This window comes from Natator depressus, chromosome 15 (genome assembly GCF_965152275.1).
Source record: "Natator depressus isolate rNatDep1 chromosome 15, rNatDep2.hap1, whole genome shotgun sequence".
Lineage (NCBI taxonomy): Eukaryota > Metazoa > Chordata > Testudines > Cheloniidae > Natator > Natator depressus.
The window spans coordinates 28,172,848-28,192,915 of record NC_134248.1 but is presented as its reverse complement, the minus strand read 5'-3'; the positions used below and the strand labels follow the sequence as shown (position 1 = coordinate 28,192,915).

General features: G+C 47.0%; 1 protein-coding gene across 1 annotated transcript in view; it reads right to left on the bottom strand.

The window, feature by feature from the left end:
- WSCD2 (WSC domain containing 2) overlaps window positions 1–20,068 on the bottom strand; it is a 132,708-nt gene that overhangs the window by 57,100 nt on the left and 55,540 nt on the right. The window contains exon 3 of the mRNA XM_074972908.1: window positions 1,521–1,635. Within this exon, the coding sequence (XP_074829009.1) occupies window positions 1,521–1,635 (115 nt within the window). The remainder of the gene's footprint in view (window positions 1–1,520; window positions 1,636–20,068) is intronic.

Below are 20,068 nucleotides of genomic sequence, written 5' to 3'. Positions count from 1 at the left end.
GAAAAGCTCAAGAATGTCACAGGCATACGTAGGCCCACGTGCTGGGCTTTGGCCTCTCGACTCTACAGAAGACACAGGAGTGATACGGTCTGCTACGGAGCCGAGAGGAGGGATTATCTGGCAATATACAGACGCTGCTCAGTGCATTTCCGAGGCCCAGCAGTGAAGGAGCTGGTGCGTGGAATGCTGACTGGCTGGTGCAATGTTTAGAATTCCAAATTCCTTTCCTTGCTCTGTGTTAATTCATCCCTCCAGCTTAAAGTTCTGATCAAAGACATCCCGGAAGGAACCACCACGTCTATTGACACTGTGGATGTGAGCGATTAGGGTTCAATCCCCCCTTCCCCATGATAGAGTCCCTGGGTGACCTTGAATAAGCATGTGGGGCCAGATTTTTAAAGCAATTCAAGCGTTCAAAGATGCAGATAGGTCTCTAGTGGGATTTCAATAACTGATTTCAATGGGAGTTAGGTGCCTACTCTCTGTATCTTTAGATGGCCCAATTCCTTTAAAAATCTGGCCCTTAAGATCTCTGGGCCTCAGTTGCCATCTGAAAAATGGGGATAATGGCACTTCCTTACCTCATCACGGTGCTGGGAGGGTAAATCTGTTTGTGAGATGCGCAGATACTACGGTAATCGAGGCAACGGAATCACATTATATATCTGGGACGATACACGGGGCAGAAGAGCTTTTCCAGGCCCCATATGTAATAAAAGGTTTCAGACGTTCATTCGTCTAGAGATCACTGTATTTTCCCCACCGTCTCCCCAAAACAAAAAGGGATTCAGGGGTGAGCGGCAAATTACTGCTATTCAAAGGCAACACTGGGCAGCCTGGAAAGATGCCAGCTGTCTCATGCAAAACCAGGGCGCTAGCTGGTGTCCCTTTTTGTTTCACGATTGTTTTGTTTCACGGGCTGCGGTGCTGAGTAAAGGGTAACCCTGCGCAGAGGGCCAACGTGCGGCTTGTGGGGCACTACACCCTGGGTTGAGGGCGTGTGTGGCATTGAAGTGCCTGCTGCACAAGGTGAATTGCATCCAAAGCAAATGGGCATAAAACCAGGGTAGTTTGGGGAGGTTGGAAAATCTTGTCAGTGGGTTTTGGTTTTGCGAACTCAGCAGTGATAAGCATCCCTGTTCCATTTTATTCCAGGCTCCACCAGGGCCAAATTCCCTGCTGGTGTAAATGGGTGGTATCAAGGGAGCTGTTCCAATGTACCCCAGCAATGAGTTCAGCCTGCTCTTTGGGTGGTGCTCAGCAAAAGGGCTTCAGGCTCCCCTCGAATCAGGACAGCATTTTCATCCCAAATGAGGAACATCAACCGCCCCGGCCTTTTCCCGGTGGAAAAAATAGGATCTTTCAAAACATCCGGGGGGGGGAGGGAGGGAGTTAAGGATGGGGGTGAGGGAGAGACAGAAGAAAAATGGCCAAGAAACTGGAGTGCTTGAGCCGACAAGCGAGAAACGCTGTTGATGTGTTGAAATTAATGAAGACTCTGTGTTCATTTACCACCCTACCGTTCGGCACAGTTGTCCTGGCAACGGAACACTGTCATCTTTTTGTAGTCGAAGAAGGACACACCACGCAGCGCCCGTCGGCGAGTGCTGTCCACGTAGCAGCCAATGTATTTTGCTGGGGAAAAGAAAGAGAAGACGAATTTGGCTTGTTATGAGACTCCCAATATCTAAGTCACTCGCGACTCCCTCTCTCTCTGAATTTGAGCCTCTGGCTAAATATTATTTTTCACCTCCTCAACATGAGTCAGTTCAGCTGGCCTAGAAATGCAAGTCAAGGGGAGGGGGGAAGGGGGAGCAGGAATCCATCAGTGAAGCACCCACGTAGGTGCAAGGAATGAATACACAGGCAAATAAAGCACGTTCCAGAGAAGGAAGGGAAGCAAAATGAGTTTTTCAGAGCCCTGGAAGGCTGAATGCTTAACTCATTCGCTTAACTCCAGTCAGTGCACTTCCGGAAAGGAACCATCACTAAAGCAATAGCCCATATTCCAGCGGGAGGTTCTGCTCTCCTCAGCAGCACCGGTCTCAGGGGCAGCCTGGCACAGGAAGGGGCTAAGGGGGTTGAATTTGGGGAGGTAATTTGTGACATGTTTAGTGCTTGGGAAATGGCGAGGCTGAGACTGCAGGCCAGGAACACAGCCCACACGGGGCCTGATTCATCTCTGTGTTACTCTCGTTCCAGGCCGGCAGAACGCCATGGCAATTAGAGCCCTCCCTGCTGTGCAATCCCAACTTCTCGGCCCAACCCAGAAGCCTGCTACTCGCTGTGCATCCCAGCACAATCCAAGGCTGGGCACAGGGGGCTAAACATCCCAAGCCCAGTGTTGGTTCTCTCGATGCCATCCCACCCTGGGCATCCCCATGACCACTGCCACACGCAATGTCCTCTCTGCGGGCCTGATCCAGAGCCCTGGAATTCAGTGGAAAGATTTGCTTTGCCTTCAGTGGGTTTGGATCAGCTCCTGATCATCATATTCCCAGGACATGTTGTGACTAGGGGCCAGACTGGGGCAGAATAACTCCCAAGACAATCCAGTGTGCATAGGGAGCTCAGCCCTGCTCCCCTCTCCACAGACGTGGCCAAACTGCGCCCACCAAATCTTCTCCTTGCCTCTATGAGGGCAGGAAATGTGACTGGGGCTTAGGGTTGCCAGCTGTCTGGTTTTCGACTGGAAAGTCCGGTCGAAAGGGAACCTGTACAGTGTCCAGTCAGATGTACTGACCGGACACCAAAAGTCTGGTTACCACAGGTGGTCAACCCGTACCAGCCCCTGCTCAGCTGGGACCACCTCCTACCTGCATCTCATGGGCGGGCAGGCTGTGTGCCAGGGGCTGCAGCTCCCAGCCCAGCCCTGGAGCAGAGGAGGCCAACCGGCGTGGGGAGGGAGGTGGAGAGGATCGAGCGAGGAGGAAGGGGGAGAGGGGAGAGCAGCGAGCGACAGGGGAGGGATGGAGAGAAGTGAGCAGGGCGGGCGTGGCCTTGGGGAAGAGGCGAATCAGGGGCGGGGCTTCAGCGAAGAGGCGGGACTGGGGGAGGTTCTGGCGCTCCTGCTGTAGTGTCCGGTTTTCAGAAATTAGAAAGTTGGCAACCCTACTGGGGCTGCTTCTTATAAGTGGAGGATGTAGGAAGACTCCTTATCCCTCCCCCTACACACACACGCGCACACATACCAAGGACCAGGCGCAGGGCAACCCTAAATGGTCACTTGCTCTTTGTTTAAATAGAGATGATTCCACTGCTAATGGGATGACGGGCACTAACACTAGATGTGTAACACAGAGACCAGCTGCAGGCATTGCCATTTCACAGCCGTTGGCTTCGCTTTCTGAATGGGCTTTTCTTCCCTTTGATGTCTTGAGGACAAGATTCCCTTTTCATCTGCAGAATCCCAGCCCCGTGCACAGTCATGAACAGCTGAGCTGCTTTCTCTCCCTTTGTTCAGCGTTGGCTTTTCCCCTCTCATTCTCTTTCAGGGATCAGCTCCTGGGGGAAGGGGAATGCAAAGGGCAATTGACTGGCAGGCTCTGTCGCTTTGCTGCTGGCAAAACTGCAACACTTGGCGGCTGTGATTTGCACTGCTCAGTATTGTCAAGAAAGGGGATGTCTTCACATGAGCCACGTAGCTCTGTCTGTCTTTTCCTTTGTTTTGAAGTTCTCCTTGCTGTCCTCTCCTCTTCCCTTCTCCTTTCAGGTAAGGAATTACCTTGGTCACAGAGTTTATTGACAGAACATTGGCTGGCTCCAAATCACTCAGTGGGTTTTCCTTACCCTGATTATGTAGTGTTAAGTGTTTTGCCAGCCAGCCGAAGGTGCTGGCAAAGGGAAAGGGGTCTACCTCCATGATGCACCATGATAACAGTTGGCCTCATTCTCCCTCCTCTCAAGTGTGCTCGTGTAAACCAGGAGTAGCTCCATTATAGTCCATGGAAGTACTGGTGTATGTGAGAAGAGAGTCAGGCTAAGGCCTGTGTCCCAGGATGAACCACAGAAATAGGCCCGGTGGCAGGTGGATGCAAAGCCTGGGTTTTGTAGCTCATGATGCAGTACGGGAATAGGCAGGCGGCATGAACACGGAGGGGCCAGCTGAGCTACACTTGGTGCAAGAACAGAGAGGCAGCAAAGGTGGCTTCATACATTGTTGCACCTCCCTCTGTTCTTGGCCTGGCCCCCAGCATGAGTTAAAGCAGCCTCGAGGCTGCTCTAAATTACACTCAACTTCAACAGCCCCTATTCTATTATATTCTATATCTAAGCTTGGAAGGATTAGACTTTTATTGGTCAATGTCAGACAATGCTGATTTCATCATGCACACGCCAACCGATGAAAAATATCTCCATTGATAATCATCTAAATTTACAGAGAGGCAAAGTAAGACAAATGCTACTTGAGAACTTAGAGTTTGATTTAAGGACTTTTACTTGGTATATTTTGAGAGGGGATGTTGACAATTTGTGTTTTAACAGTTCTACAGCTTTAACTCTTTCAATTTCAATGTCTGCTGTCATTAAATAATTATTGTCTGAACTCCCCCCCCCTCCAATTTCCCATGAAAATTTAAATAGATCAAAATTTTATGTACAACTATGAATATTTAAATGGATAAAATTGAAAAAAAAATGCTTTACAAATAAACATCAATATTATACACTGAAGTTATATTAAAAAAATTGAATTCTGCCAAGCCTAGCTATATAGGTTCTTGTACTGCATTCACCTCTGTAGTGTCTGAGTGCCGTCCAGGAGTGAATACATTGCAGCAGCTGAGAATAGCCAAAGCAGAGAAGTGCTCCAGCTATATCGCCTAGGGCAGAGGGTAAAGAGGAAGGCAGTGTCAGGCTGGCTATGTAAGTGGGACACAATCTGGGAAGGCCGGACGCTCAGGTATTTCCCAGTGGAAAGCCTCTTTGGATTAATGCTGCCGGAATGGTGTGAAGGGGCCATCAGGCTACGCACAGTTGAGCTTTGGGTCCTTATCTCAGGCACAACGTGAGGAGGGGTGTGAAGACAGGTTCGGTATCCCAAGCTTGGCATGTGGCACATAGCCAGGTGCTTTCTCTTCCTTGTGGGTTTGCAGATCATGCCACAGCTGTACAGGTAGAGCAGGACACTTTTCAAAGCTTGGGCATTTGCATTCTCTCTCCTCTGTTTCCCCCCGTTTTCACCCATTTCTATGGGCAAGCCCGTGGCTACAGGATTCAATTCTGGCTCTGAACAGTAAGTGTGAATTTTGGAGAGTCTAGGGCATGCCCCTGGCCTGGAGAGGGCACTTCCAGTATCTGCAGGCACAAGCCAATTGCGGGTGTTTCGGCTCAGCTTACTTTACTGCTCCCTGCTCTTTCCTCTCTCTAGCAGCCTTACAGCACTATCTATCGGGGGATGAATTCTCTTTTTACCTATCAGCTAGAGGAAACAACACCCCAGGTCATTCAGATCAAAGGCTCCTTGTATTTGCAGAGTGAACAGTTGTTTCGGGGCTAATTCATAAAAACCATAAGCTATATACTATATAATTAGCACAGTCCTTTGAAGGACTTGCCTTACATTAAAAAATAATACAGCAGCCAAGGCCAGGAAGATGGCTCAATCCATCATGTTTAGCACCAGTCAGTTGATTCTTCGCATCACAGATTGAGGCAGAATACCTAGCGCTTCAAGTGAGAGAGCCGAGACAACAAGGCAGCGATGCTTAGGAAATTAGTGCCAGCAGGCATGGCGAACACTTGGAATCAGATGGTGAGGCTGAGGCTGGTACCCCCCTACTGTGCACAAGCTCCATCAGCTCCACAGAGCTACAGCAGATAAATCAGAGTGCAGGTGTAACCCTCTGGTGAGCATGTGTCACAGGACTCCCACCGTGCTGCTCTGCAGAGGAAATGCAGTTACAGCCCCTGTGGCTTTAACAAAGATGGCTATTTTAGCTCAAGATGTAGTAGCTCAGGCATTTAGCTCTGGAGGTCGCCAGTTCAATTCCCAGCCTGCCAGCTAAGAGGGCAGCCGTCACACATGCTTGGGCAAAGACATCTTGGGAACAAAGCCATCAGTGCTAACAATGAAAGAACCCCCACCATTGATGGCAGCGGGCCTGGGATTAAACCCAGGTTTTACCCCATTAAAATCAACAGAAGTCTTTGCCTTAGCAAGGCCTGAGTAAAAACACACTAAGGTCTTCGAGATTTAGCCCTGCGTGTTAGTTTCAACTGCTGCGGTATGGAACTTTAATTTTGCACCTACAAAAAGATCTGTCTATTGTTTTTCAATTTGCATGTAAAAACTAAATGATTTCCCTGATGGAAAAGAAGCAATTCTTAAAATTACAGTAAAGTCATAACATTTTTTCATAAGTTTAGGCATAACCCATGGCTAACGTTAGAATTGAAGTCTCACTAGTAGAAAACATGCTCTTACTTTGGCTTGGAAGAACAAAAACGGGAAAAGAGGATATAATGGTGGTGAACCAAACGAATGTTAATATAGTGAAGAAGGGTCAGATTCTGAACAAGGACATAAATCAGCACAGGCCTGTTGACGTTAGTGGAGCTATACTGATCTACATCAACTGAGGATCTGGCCCTGACTGTATAAAGCAGCTTTCCACATCAAGGGGCTGAGATGGTAATAAATTGCAAAGAGAAACTGAGGCACCTCAATGTCTTTGCTTTTTATTTTTATTGGTGCATTTGATTGTCACCAAATGCTGCTGTCTCAGCCTCTCGAGGAGGATGTTGTGCACTGGGCAAAAGGGCGAAATTAACCTGATTGATGGGTAACATTTACTGTAAGGGGGCATTTGCTTACTAGTCTTTTTTACCTTGAGTTAACTGATGGCCACTTAGCTCAGGGCAGTTTACACCTTGATAGAAGCAGGCGTGGACACTCTCCAAACATTTGTTCCAGGATACAAATGTGTGTGCTTTACGCGAGGCTTGGGTAGGGAACAGGAAGTCAGGGAAAGGCAACATGCTTGGTGCTCCTTCTTGCACACTGCAGAGAATCACAGAGATGCTCGAGGGCCTAATGCACAAGGATGAGTCTCTGAGGAAGCCCACTCCATCTTGAACTCTGCAACATGGAGCTCTTCAGAAACAGGGAATGGAGCCCAGGAGTTTCTAAAGTGAAAGGAAGTCAGGCCTGGAAGTCTGTTCAGTGGGGCTTTCTGTTGTTGTGCATCCCTACAACAATCTCTAGTCTACAAGATATGTCCTGAAGTGTGAGGTCTGATTCCCCCTAGCCTAGCATGCACAAGGACAAATGCTATCAATGGACACAAAGTTACTTAGCCTTTCTTAAAACACAGCAACAGCATTTGACTCTGACCTCCTGTGGCAGGAGATGTATTTGCTTTTCTTTGTTCTAAAGGCAAGAAGTGGCTTGGGCAGGTGGAGAAGCTGGAGGCAGCACGAGCAGGCAGATAGGAAAGGTCAGAATTATTGGACAATGCAAAAGGAAGAGGGAGACACACTGGGCCAGGGAAAGAGAAAGGAGAGCAGGAGCAAATCTGCAGTAAGCAGAGTAATCTCCGTGCACATCCTGTTCTTGCTGCATCATGCAGTGACAATCCAGGGCTTATGAAGCTCTTAAAGGACTGTCAGGTCGGTCATGCCCAACAAAGGAAATTTGTTCCATGCTACAAGCCATTGTTCGTGAGCAAATATTTTTCCCCTTCATGACTTTAATTAAATGTTTACATTGGTTTTAAGTTATGATGAGCAGAAAAGCACTAGATACTTTTAGGTGCATCATCTTGTGCATCATCTAGGCTCTGCTCCTGCAAACACGGATTCATATGCAGAACTTTACTCATGAATGAAGCCAATAAGGGAACTTAATGGACCTAATACAACTCCTTTCCCCTAGGTCAGCAAACGGACTGGGTAATAGCTTCTGATCATTACAGACCGAGGCCACATTCAAACCAGCAATGTGGAGGTTAGACTTCTTATGCCAATACAAATCCGCTGAGCCATGAAGTCACCCAGAATGTATTGTCTTTTTAAAAATAAGGCAGCTAGCATGGACGAGGTATGGTCACCTCTATATCTCTAGCCATGTATCTTTCTTTCTGTCATGCATTTTTATGCAGCTGAAGAACTGAGCGGGAGTTAATTTCGGTTCCATCCATAGGAAATTATAGTTACAATACCAGTAAATTGGAGGAAAAGTCTGCAAAGCAGGGACAGAAATGACACTGAGCTAATTTAACAGGACAGAAAATGAGGCTGCACCAATGGGACAATTACCATTTGGTTTGAAGCTCAGCAGGTACCTTGGTCCCTTCGCCTCGTCCGTCTGGCGCCCATGAGTGTTGCATTCTGAACCCGTCACGATACAGTTTCATTGAGGTCACAGTGCTGCATTCTGCCGAGCATCTCAATGTGAGCCGCTTGCTCACGGCATGGTGTCAAGGGGAAAGCTGCTCGAAATGGCTGATGGGACAATACGCAGTTCCCTAACACAGTCATTGCAGCCTCGGGGAGCTCACAGAGAGTTGCTAGAGCTGGGTCATTGGTTTGTGTATCCTCAACGAGGGAGTTCTCAGACCTGCTACATCATCTGTCCTGTCGAAAGGCAGAGTGAAATAAGCCGGCACTATCATAACATGACCTCTGCCTTCTGAGATGAACAGCAGTGCTCCCACACACACACAGGGCCGTGGGTGTGATGAACACTGCATTCCGTCTGGATACAGACCGCATTCAGGTCGCTTCTCCTGCTTTCAGTATGGCTGGAACTGTTGAAAACAGCACGGGGAAAGCATTGCATCAAGTTGCTGTAGAAGTGATAGTGTCAATCTTCTATTTGGCCTGAACTGGCTGTGGGGGAATCTGTAAGAGACCTGGCACCTACAAACACTTACTTCCGAGAAATGCTATTTTTGCTCTCTGTTTTTATTTTGTTGCTGTATTTCACAAAACCTTTACTTTCCAACGGCTGGCGAATCAATATATTTTATGGAAATGTACCAATTGTCCCAGATATTTGTCTAATAATAACTGATGGATTCACAGATCTTAAATTAAGTTGAAAGAGAAACCTTTATTTGAAAGAAAAAAAAGTTTTAATGGCCAAATGTAAATTTGTCTGTCACTTTAACGGAGGTGGGGGTCCTGAGACGGTGTAGATAGAAAACCACATTTCATGTCCAAAGCATGATATAGGGGAGAAAATAGGCTGCAATATGGCATACAATTTTAACAGTGAGAATAAGTAACCACTGGAACAATTTACCAAGAGTTGTGGTGGATTCTCCATCACTGACAATTTTTAAACCAAGACTGGATGTTCTTCTAAAAGATCTGCTCTAGGAATTATTTTTGGGCAGTTCTCTGGCCTGCGTTACACAGGAGATCAGATGAGATGATCACAATGGTCCCTTCCGGTCTTGGAATCTACAAATATTGCACTCAGTCATGTAAATTGCCAGTAGGTTCAGAAGCAGACCCGCCTAGATGATGGAGTGATGTTTGCAAAATCACACTTGCATCACAAGGAGGACACAGAACAGAGCGAACGTGGCTGGGGTGGATTCATTTAAACATTCAGAGGAATAGTCAGGGAAAATATATTGCACTATTCAGGCAGCTCTAATTATGAATGAGAATATTGTTGAAGACTGGGAAACCTCACTAGCACTGATACTCAGGTAAGACATTGTGCACCAGTTACCCTAGCCAGTCACAATTAAAGCAGGCAGGCACCCATGCTAGATGCTTTGCCTGGGGTACTGTATCACCACTAATAAGCGTGGCCAACATAATTCTCATTGCCTTCACTTTTTCTTTTCTAATCAGATACAAAAATACATGCTCTGCTGAAAAGATACATCGCAGATGAAAGTCACGTGACATGTTTGTTCAGTGAACTGAACCTACAGTCATTTCTTGTGCCGATTTTAAGGAAGAAAAAAAGCAGTTTCCCAAGTGCTGGGTGGGTAGTCAGCTATTTGGTAATCTGTTAATGTAACGTTTATTAATCTGTTTTGACGGGAGATGTGCAGTTTACTGATTAGGACAGGAATCACCCGAGGCATGCAACTCTGAAAGTATCTCTGATTTGCTCTCGAATGTGCAGAAGTCAAATGGTTTCTTTAAAACACGTTCCTGAATCCTACCAGGGTCAAATCTCTTTTATCTCTGGGTTTGTTTATGTACCCCTTACTGCAGGGTGTCAGAGCCCCGTCTTGGTCCTAGACCTAGAGCAAACCTGTTAGCCTCAGATGACCACGTGCCCTAGTTTTCCATCAGCAGGGATGTGACCACAAGCATGGGATTCAAAGACACAGAGACAAATACAGTTTACTTTCAGTGTTTTCTTTCAAGTGGAGCCCTTAATCTTGCTTATCATAGAATCATAGAATCATAGAATATCAGGGTTGGAAGGGACCTCAAGAGGTCATCTAGTCCAACCCCCTGCTCAAAGCAGGACCGATCCCCAACTAAATCATCCCAGCCAGGGCTTTGTCAAGCCTGACCTTAAAAACTTCTAGGGAAGGAGATTCCACCACCTCCCTAGGTAACACATTCCAGTGTTTCACCACCCTCACAGTGAAAAAGTTTTTCCTAATATCCAACCTAAATCTCCCCCACTGCAACTTGAGACCGTTGCTCCTTGTTATACTCCTTGACTTATAGCCAAGTCTCAACCTCCTCCTAACAATGAATTCCCAACTGTATCTCTGACATAGGAATCCTGCTGTGGTGAGATTATCCCATGTCCAGGCAGGTTGTTAGAACCTGTTTGACAGCAGTGGAATTACTTTGGATTTGTTCCTGTGACATGGAGATGAGAATCTGGCCAAGTAATAATAGTATTCATGTGTTTATTGGCTGCCGGGGTAATCGAGGTGATTTACAGGGTAAATTAAAAGACAAGAAACCTATGTCTGGTCTCAGACTGGTTTTAAACCAGTGCTGTCTTCACTGGAGTTACTCTGATTTACTCTGAATTAACTGATCCAAATCTAGCCCCAGTCCTGAGGAGCTTGCAGCATAGTGTCACAGACGACAGATCCATTAGACTAGAGCCTCACAGGGCGTAAATTAGTGTGAACTCAGCTGAAGCTGATGGACTGAATCTGGCCCGTAAAAAGTGGAGACAACTGGGGGCAAATCACAGAAGGGGGACCAGGTTATTTTTATACATTTTCCCCCAATTGGAGCAGCGGAGGCACACAACCTAAGTAGTCTGAAGATGGAGCTTGATACATTTTTGAACAGAATTACCTGATCTCTTTGCCTGTGTTCCTGTATACTTCCATATTGATTTGAGCCCATCATTCCCATGCACCAAACTCATATTCTTATTGACTTCAGTAGGTATTGGATCAGACCCATAGAACAGCTTCATTATGGGCTCGCTCTGGCTTGGAAAGCAATCTGCACGTTGCAATGCACAATGTGGGCCTTTCATTCTCTCTTTCTTCATCTGTCTAGATCCATACGCCAAATCCATCACCTGGGTATCGAATGCGGCAGCAATGAACTTGCTAATACCAAGCCGTCCCGTGCTCCCGACTGATAACATTCTTCAGCTCCTGCTTGGAGTCTGCAGCCCTCACAGCTACCTAAGCCAAAATCCGTACTCTCCACACCCCACTGCCTGGGTGCCATCCAAACCACAGTGCATCCCAGGAACAATACTGACTGAGTTTGGTTTTTTGGATTCAACTCGAACAGTTCAAGGTTGTCGGATCCTCTTAAACCTCTTAAAAGAACGTCTTAGAAACTATTAAAAGACTTTTGGAGGATGAGGAGAAGGCTGGAGGAAGATTGAGGGAAATGTGCCCTGATAACGGTAACCACAGAATAGTCATAGCTCATTACTTCCAATTATTTTCAGCATAACTTGGCATTTCCACAATGCTTTAGAGGTCTCAGAAGGTCAGCGAATTTTGTTCATGATCAATCCAACTGGTATGGGATTACTCCAGTAATTTTTAACGGGCCAGTGACTGATGTGCATTATGTTTAGTACACTGCTCTTGACATATATGAACTGCAACTTATTAGGAAGTCTACTGAATAATTAGGGAAATGCAAGGATAATGAGTTAACAAGGGGCTAAGAGAGGCATGATGACCATAGTACAGCCCAGTTGGAATAGCAGAAGCTCAGAGTTAATAACACAGCTACCATGATATAATCCTGCTAAATAATGCATTTGGACAAATTCAGACCTGGTGTAACTCTACAGATGTCAATGGAACAGAAGTGAATTTGGACCGTGTTGACTTGCTGGAAAACGGCCATCCAGCAAATATGTATTAAATCACGTTCCTACTACTTCATTCTCATCTGATGGCTTTGTTAGTGGTTAAGTGGCATTAGCATTGTAAATATAATGGCAATATTAAGAATAAATGTTGTTTTGTATAGATTGTGCCTTTCATCCCAAAGAATGCCAAAGCACTTTACAGGCCATGCAGCAAATACACTTTGTCCCCCACTGAAATGCAGCCACCTCTGCCGTGAAATATAGCAGCTGAGCATGTAGTGTAGAATCAGGGCCAATGTCTTTTTTGCATGCTTGGAGTCCCACCTCCAGTGGCCACGATTTGGCTGTGCGTAGACATCTGTTCCATCAAGGAAGCCAAAAAAGAGACTCATCCAGTTGGTCAGAACTTTACCGAGTTATCCTTAGCTGAAACTACAGCCTTTGCATATCTTATCACTTGCAGGAAATCATGCTGCTGCTTCCATCCACCTCCAACGCCCATGGGAAACGGCATTTGGCTTTGCACCGAAAGCAGCAGATGTCGGGAGGTTCATTCTTCCGCGAAAAGTGGATGCGCTGCAGCTAGCTTTTAAAAGGAACAGAGAGATCTCCACGGACACATTCCTGGGTAGGAAGGCTGAAGAAGAGGCAATCACAAGAACAAGCACGATTGTCCTGTGATCTCCTCTGAAATAAAAAGTGACCAAAAGGGTGCACTTGTGCTTTACGAGCACAGAATAATTATTACACCCTTGTGAATGTCGCCCTTTTTAGCCTGTTTGGAATGGTCCATAGACCGATCCTGCCTTCTGTGGGTGTGTTCATTGACCAAGCACGTCAAACTTGAGGATCAAATTTCCTGCTGGTGCAATTCCCTTGAAGTCAACTGAATTAGGCCAACGGAGAAGTGGGAGCCGGGAGCCTCGTATTAGATCCCCTTTGTCTTCAATGGGAGCTGTGGGGTCTTAGCACATATGGAAACCTGGGCACTTATTTAGGAGCCTCACTATGGATTTGGGGAAGAAGGGGTTAAAAAGCAAAGGTAGCATCCAGCTCTCGTTCACCTCCAGTCCCTTTGGGAATGTGACTGTAATAAAAATAACAATACCTATATGGTGATTTTCATCCGCCTGGAATAACTCTCCCTGGTGTTACATCCCGTAATACAGGATCTGAGGGGCTCACACGGAGAGGGCCTGCTCTCCACAAGCCGCTCCTCTCCCTGCCCCAGAGAGCCATCAATCACCTGGAGGAGACAGCTGTGTCGGTGGCTAGTGATGGATACTGACAGCCTCTCTGCATGGGGCCGGTGACTTAGAGGGGCCTTTGATTTACAATACCAAGCCCAGAGTAAAACTCTACCCTCACACAAATAGCCGGCCTGGTCATTTTTGCGGCACAGCTCAAGCGGCATATGGTCTTACTCGGGCTTTGATACGCTACCGTGCTCTCCTCAGGGCCGAAGGTGAACCTGACCGCCTGCTGTCACTCGTATTGCGAGGTGGAGTCTCAACCCCACAGGCTCTTCCTATCTGGCTGCTGCCCCCAGAGATTTTTCTGCTGCTCCAAGGAAGGGCTTGCAGCAGGCAAGGCTTTTCAGCCCAGATTCTCAAAGGTATTTAGGTGCCTAACTCCCATGGGGAAGGAGGCACCTAAATAGCTTTGAGGCTCTGGGCCTCTGGGCCTAGCTACTTGGCATCTGGACATAACAACACGTGACACCATCTCTGCTAAAACAAACTTGCGATGTCCAGGAATGCATTCAGTGGGATTGACTACAGCTGAGTCAGACAGTTCACTTGGCCTAGGGATCCTGGCACTGGGAATGGAACGGGTTCCTAGTGGTTAGAGCAGCGGACCTGCAGTCAGGACTCCTGGGTTCTATAACCACACCCAGGAAGGAGAATATTGTAGTGACTGAAAGAAGAAGCAAAACTGTGTGAGTCAAGGTTGCTGGCTTTGCATACCCTGCTCTGGGTGGGGTATGGAGTTTAGTGGTTAGAGCACTAGGGGAGGTGGGGGCTGGGCAGCAAGATTCATTTGTTCCAATCTCAGGTCTGCTACTGACTTGCAGTGTGACCCTGGATCGGTCACTTAACCTCTCCATGCCTCACTTTCCCCACCTGTATAATGGAGCTGGTGATATTCCACTACCTCCAGGGAGGATCATGGGGCTAGTTCACTAACGGTTACAAAGTACTTTGAGATCCCCAGACAGCGGACGCTAGGGGAGTGCAAGGCGTGGATACTGCCAAGGCCTGCGATGCGGAGCAAGAGCCTGCTGCCGGGAGCTCTTTCGGAGCTGGCAGAAATCACGCGGCTGCGCTGGCTTCTGCGTCTGCTCCTCCACATTCTCTGCTGGCTCACGGGGTGTTAACTGTCACTTTGTTGGTTAAAAGCAGGATGAAAGAATTTCTCCGGGCTTAGCTTTAGGGTGGAATAAATATCTACCCTTATCCTGAAGGCTCCAGATCAAAGGACTTGCATATTTGGTGCGCAGTTTCTCCAGCCTAGATAATGTTCTGTTCTAAAGGGTTTACACACTAATTGCTGTATGCAATGCTAGCCCGATGGCTCTTGGGTAGCAGAAAGCTTCCAGCAATGGGGCAGGAGTTTAGCTTGAGTCTGCTGTGTTTTCCACCACTGAGTCTGAAGAAGTGAACAGGGGCTGGACTGAACTGGTTGTTTGTGATTTTAGCAGGCGTGTCACCAAGTTACAGCCTGCGGACATACGCCAGGGGTGCATTTGGCCAGCTTGTTAAGGGCGTTTTTCCTTTCCTAAGGTCATCCTTAGTGTCATTAGCAATTCGCTGTGGGGGAAATTCACCTCTATGGGGAGGTCCACACAAGGACTAACCCTACAAAATCGGTCTGAGGTGAGGCCTAGGCCCTTGTGCTGTCACCTCTGCCCAGCGGTGAATTTTGCCAAGAGTATGCTATAAAGGCATAGGGTTCAAGGCCAGAAGGGATCACCAGATCGACGAGTCTGAGCTCCCAAATATCACAAGCAACTAACCCCACCCAGCCACCCCCCAAATGCCAAACAGACATAACAAAGAGACAACCCCTGAATGAGGTGCTCAGACATGCTTGGACACTCAGACCACAACATACTTTACAGGAACACAGCTCGCTCTCTGAAAAGCCGCACAACTGGGCAGTGAGTGGCTGAAGAACAGAGGGACACATTTTCAGTGGAGGGCACAAAGGAAGTGCAGAATCATAGGACTGGAAGGAACCTCGAGAGGTCGTCTAGTCCAGTCCCCTGCACTCATGGCACGACTGAGTACTATCTAGACCAGCCCTGACAGGTGTTTGTCTAACCTGCTCTTAAAAATCTCCCATGATGGAGACTCCACAACCTCCTTAGGCAATTTATTCCTGTGCTTAGCCACCCTGACAGTTAGGAAGTTTTTCCTAATGTCCAACCTAAACTGCCCTTGCTGCAATTTAAGCCCATTGCTTCTTGTCCTCTCCTCAGAGGTTAAGGAGAACAATTTTTCTCCCTCCTCCTTGTAACAACCTTTTATGTACTTAAAGACTCTAGGGGGATGTCCGCACTGCCACACTGGAGGTGTCCTTTGCAGCTCGGATAGACACACACACGCTAACTTTGACCAAGCTAGCACACTAAAAAGAGCAGCATGGGCTAACAGGTCGAGTATAATCCCATCCAAGACCCGAGGTGAACCCTTGGGCAGCTCATCCACACTGCTGCGCATTGCGATGCTGCAAACAAAGCTAGCACCGGTTTGTCAACCCAAGCTGGAAAGGAGGAGCGCTCATAGATTAGGCAGTAGGGCCTTGATTAAGAAGGGAGCATGGGCACGCACACTGGGCCCAGTTCTGTCCTCCCTTACACCGGTTTCACACTTGGAAGGCCCTTGAGTAGGGTGTGGTTACTGCCAGTCCATACTGGTGAATCTGCCCGATTGTCTTTATTGGGTCTACTCAGATCTCATTCAGGCTCCATTTGTTCACAAGCATCTCATGTGGGCCTCGCCGGCTCTCGCTTACTCTTGTTAATTACGGCCACAGCTGCTTATACCCGGTCTGAGCACTGAGTCCCGTGCAGTTTGATTTTTTTGTCCTGAGTAACCAAATCTTCTCATTCCATTATAAAGCAAACAGACAAGTAAACTGCTAATAAATAAAGTAGCGTGTACAATATCTGCGCTTCAAAATGCAGGGAAACTTATGCAGATGAGGCGTTGCCAGAATGTACTGAATACAGCCCCAAAATCTCCCTCTGTCTCACATGCAGCCCCGTCTCTGATTGGGCTGATTCGCTACTGGTGATTTCGCAGAAAGCCGGCAGAGGTTTCTTACGGATGAACTGGCTTTGCTGAACTCGAAGATTCTTCTGAATATGATTTGGGCCGGTTACTTGCTGGGAGCTAAGGTATAAACCGAGTGGTAGCAGCATCTGCTTTCCCTCTGAACGCAAAGTAGCCCCTTTTCTAGAAGTCGCTAACGCAAGTGTGGAGTCCAACTCTTGTCGCTCGTGGCCAGCACCAATGTGCATTGATAACGATAGCATCTCCCTGCATCAGTCCCCATCTCCATCGCTAGGAATTAGAAGCCATTTTATCAGCAGTTAATTGCAGTGGACACATTACATATGGCCAGGAACAGGAATGCTGCATGTTTTTTTATGGTGACAGACAGCTGATTCTCGCTAACCATCTGGTCGAGATTCTCTGTGTGTCAATCCAAATTAATCTAATGAACACGACCACATGTGTTTCAGAAGTGGGTTTCCACAGATTCCTCTGTTGTAAGTATAAGAACACCACAAGGCTAGAGAGGGAAGGGCAGACTATTTATTTGGGCATTATATTTCCTATCTCCTGTTATGTGACATGAAAGTCACTTGACTGGAGGACATTTACTTTTTTCCAGCTTTGGAAAAGCCTATTTAGTAGGGGATTGGAGCATGCATCATACACAGGTCTCTAGCGACCTGAAATGACTTAGCTGCCACTACAGAGCATTGCAATGAACTGTCTAGAGAGCATTTTCATCATTGTCCTCTACTAGATTAAATAAGAACCATTCAGCTGTGATTCATAGGCCCTATACTGCTAATTGCCAACAGTGATCCAACTTGAGCTAAAGCAGCTGGCGGATGTGATTTTGGAAACCGAGGACCTGAGAGGCAGATCCGTGGTGCACAGCATAGTGACAGCTGTGAAATTCCTAGCTTGCCACAGATTTATTACAGCATTCCCCCCGACACACACCTCAAGAAATACATACTCAACTTCTCAGTGGAACTTTTCCATGGAAGGTTACTTCTGTGCATAATTAAATGTTTCACTGGTTACTTATCTGGCACATTAATGTGAAATCCCGACTAACTGGGGGTATGTTGTCATCTCCATACTCACTGTGCCCTGGGCGTTATACATACAGATTCCCAGGCACACTGATGAGATCATATTCCCATCTGCACACCTGGCAAGATGAAAGGTAGCGGGGGCAGCATGCTCAGCGAATGGCGCTGGGCAAGGAACCTGCTTGCGAGGGAGTTGTGCGCGTCTGTCATCTCTTTGCTGTGGCTTTGTGTGTGGACATTTTACATAAGCTCCTTGTTGCGTGAATGACAGTTGCTATTCTAGGGCAAACGCCAAGTGCAGAGGAATTCCAAACGGAACACAAAATATCAGCCAATTAACAATCATTTCTGCACCCACGATGCAGAGGTGAGTTCCTGGCTGGTTTCAGTGCTGCAGCCATTCGAACACACAGCATACAGCACCTAGGAGTATTGTTTCAGGCCTAATCCTTTTTGGTGCAGAGCATTTGCTGAGGGGGTGCTGCGCGCCACAATTCCCACCCACACCACTGGGAGCTGAGGATGGAAGTTAATCGGAATTAGCCTGTAAATTGTTCAACATTTATTGTCCCTCGATGCTCAGATTCTGTACAAAGGGGCTGATGCTGCAAAATGTCCAGGGATTCAGAGGTAAAGCATAAGCTTTCATGGGTAAAAACCCCACTTCTGCATCTTAAGAAGTGGAGTTTTGACCCACAAAAGCTTATGCTCAAATAAATCTGTTAGTCTTGAAGGTGCCACCGGACTCCTCGTTGTTTTTGTGGATACAGACTAACACGGCTACCCCCTGATCCTGGAGAGGTAAAGCAAATACACAGGGATCATATTGTGCAAACGGATTATGAGAAGCCATCACCTCTTGCGTATCTTGTACATCCCACCTCCTTTATGTTCTTTCCAGTCCCCCTTTGCACCTCCACAGCCCAGAACCACAAACATTGATCCCTGCAACCAGAGCTGCTTGACACAGTCGCTGCAGATGAATTAAATGCGTTCATCTGTTTGCCAATTGTTGCGGAGCCTTTCTCGCAGCTTGTATGGGCCAGACACCAGCCTGTGACCTAGAGGGGAAATGCCTGGGAAGAGATTACCTTGCTACCTGCAGGACACTCGCCCATTAACGCTAACTCAAGCGGGACGCTCACAGAACTATCCTGGGGAACAGAGAGAGAGAGACTGAATTAGTTCACAATAGGGGGACATGTGAATGCTCCCAACATTCCTTCACATGCTCAGCTTCCTAATGGCTCACGATGGGTTTGTCTGGTTTTGCAGGAGGTCTCGTCTTTCCTGTGGACGTGGCCCATTTTTAACTATGTGTTTTTGCAACAGAACTGCACCAGCAATTAAATACCACTGGTGACGATAATATGGCCATCCACATTGTTTAAGGTCCACATAAACCTTCCCTGGGAAAAGCTATGGAAAGAAATCATCTTCAAAAATATACCAGGGCTTGAACCTGCTGCTGGAGCCATCATCAGTAGTTACTGCTGCTATTTCGTATTTCATTTTGGGTTCCCATAATGGATAACGCTGCCGCTATTTCCCTAAATACCAAGGCAATCTATTATGCTGCTGTCACAGGTGCACTGTACTGTAGCAGCATGCTATATTGCTTCTTCTCACCAGCCCACTTTATTAATGACAACAAATTGTAACAGCATTCACACTCAACCAAAGACGCAAGGTAGTGCTTCAAGGGGGAAAAACCAGTAGATTGAGAACTCAAGGCAAAGTGTATTTGCAGAGTCTAACTGCCTTGTAAATGTACCGTTCCCGTTCATCTTCCGATCTGGGAACACTGATTGCAGGTAATTTTGTGTCATCATTGGGTACTCTCCTGACACCTCATCCTGTTGCTCTCGTCTGATATTTAATGCCATCAGCATATGCAGGACAATTTTCTAAAGCGAGGCTTATCCTGGGTCTGAAGCAGTAACCCTGGCATACTGGCCTGGATTTTCAAAAGTTACCACTAGTTTCGGGTGCTCGACTTGAGCCATTTGGGGCCTGATTTTCCAAGGTACCAAGCAGCCCCTGCGCTCCTGGAGTAGGCCCCAGGACGGAGAGAGCCAGATGCAGCGAGCACTTCTGAAAATGCAGCTGCACACACACAACCTTAGAGCACCTCAGAGAGTGTGTGTTTGTCTGCGTATACTCAACCAAAGGGTTAATAAGTGAGCTTTTAAAAACCAATGAGAACTACTAAATTAGCTTATCCTGGGTAATTAACAACATTTTAGCCGATCCACAATATGTTGTACGTTATTTACCGACAGAGAGAAGGACAGTTGGTATATCAGGACCTCTAGACATCAAATCTGAGCACCTACTGCAAATGTAATTGGCTGTACTTTAATTTCCCATTACTTTAGAAGGAATTTGCATCCACCCGTTCACCCAGAATGCCCACATTAAATAGGTGAGGCATACCAGAAGTATTAATAACAACAAATATTGGGAAGGTGTCTTCATGATCAAAGGCATGTCTGTGT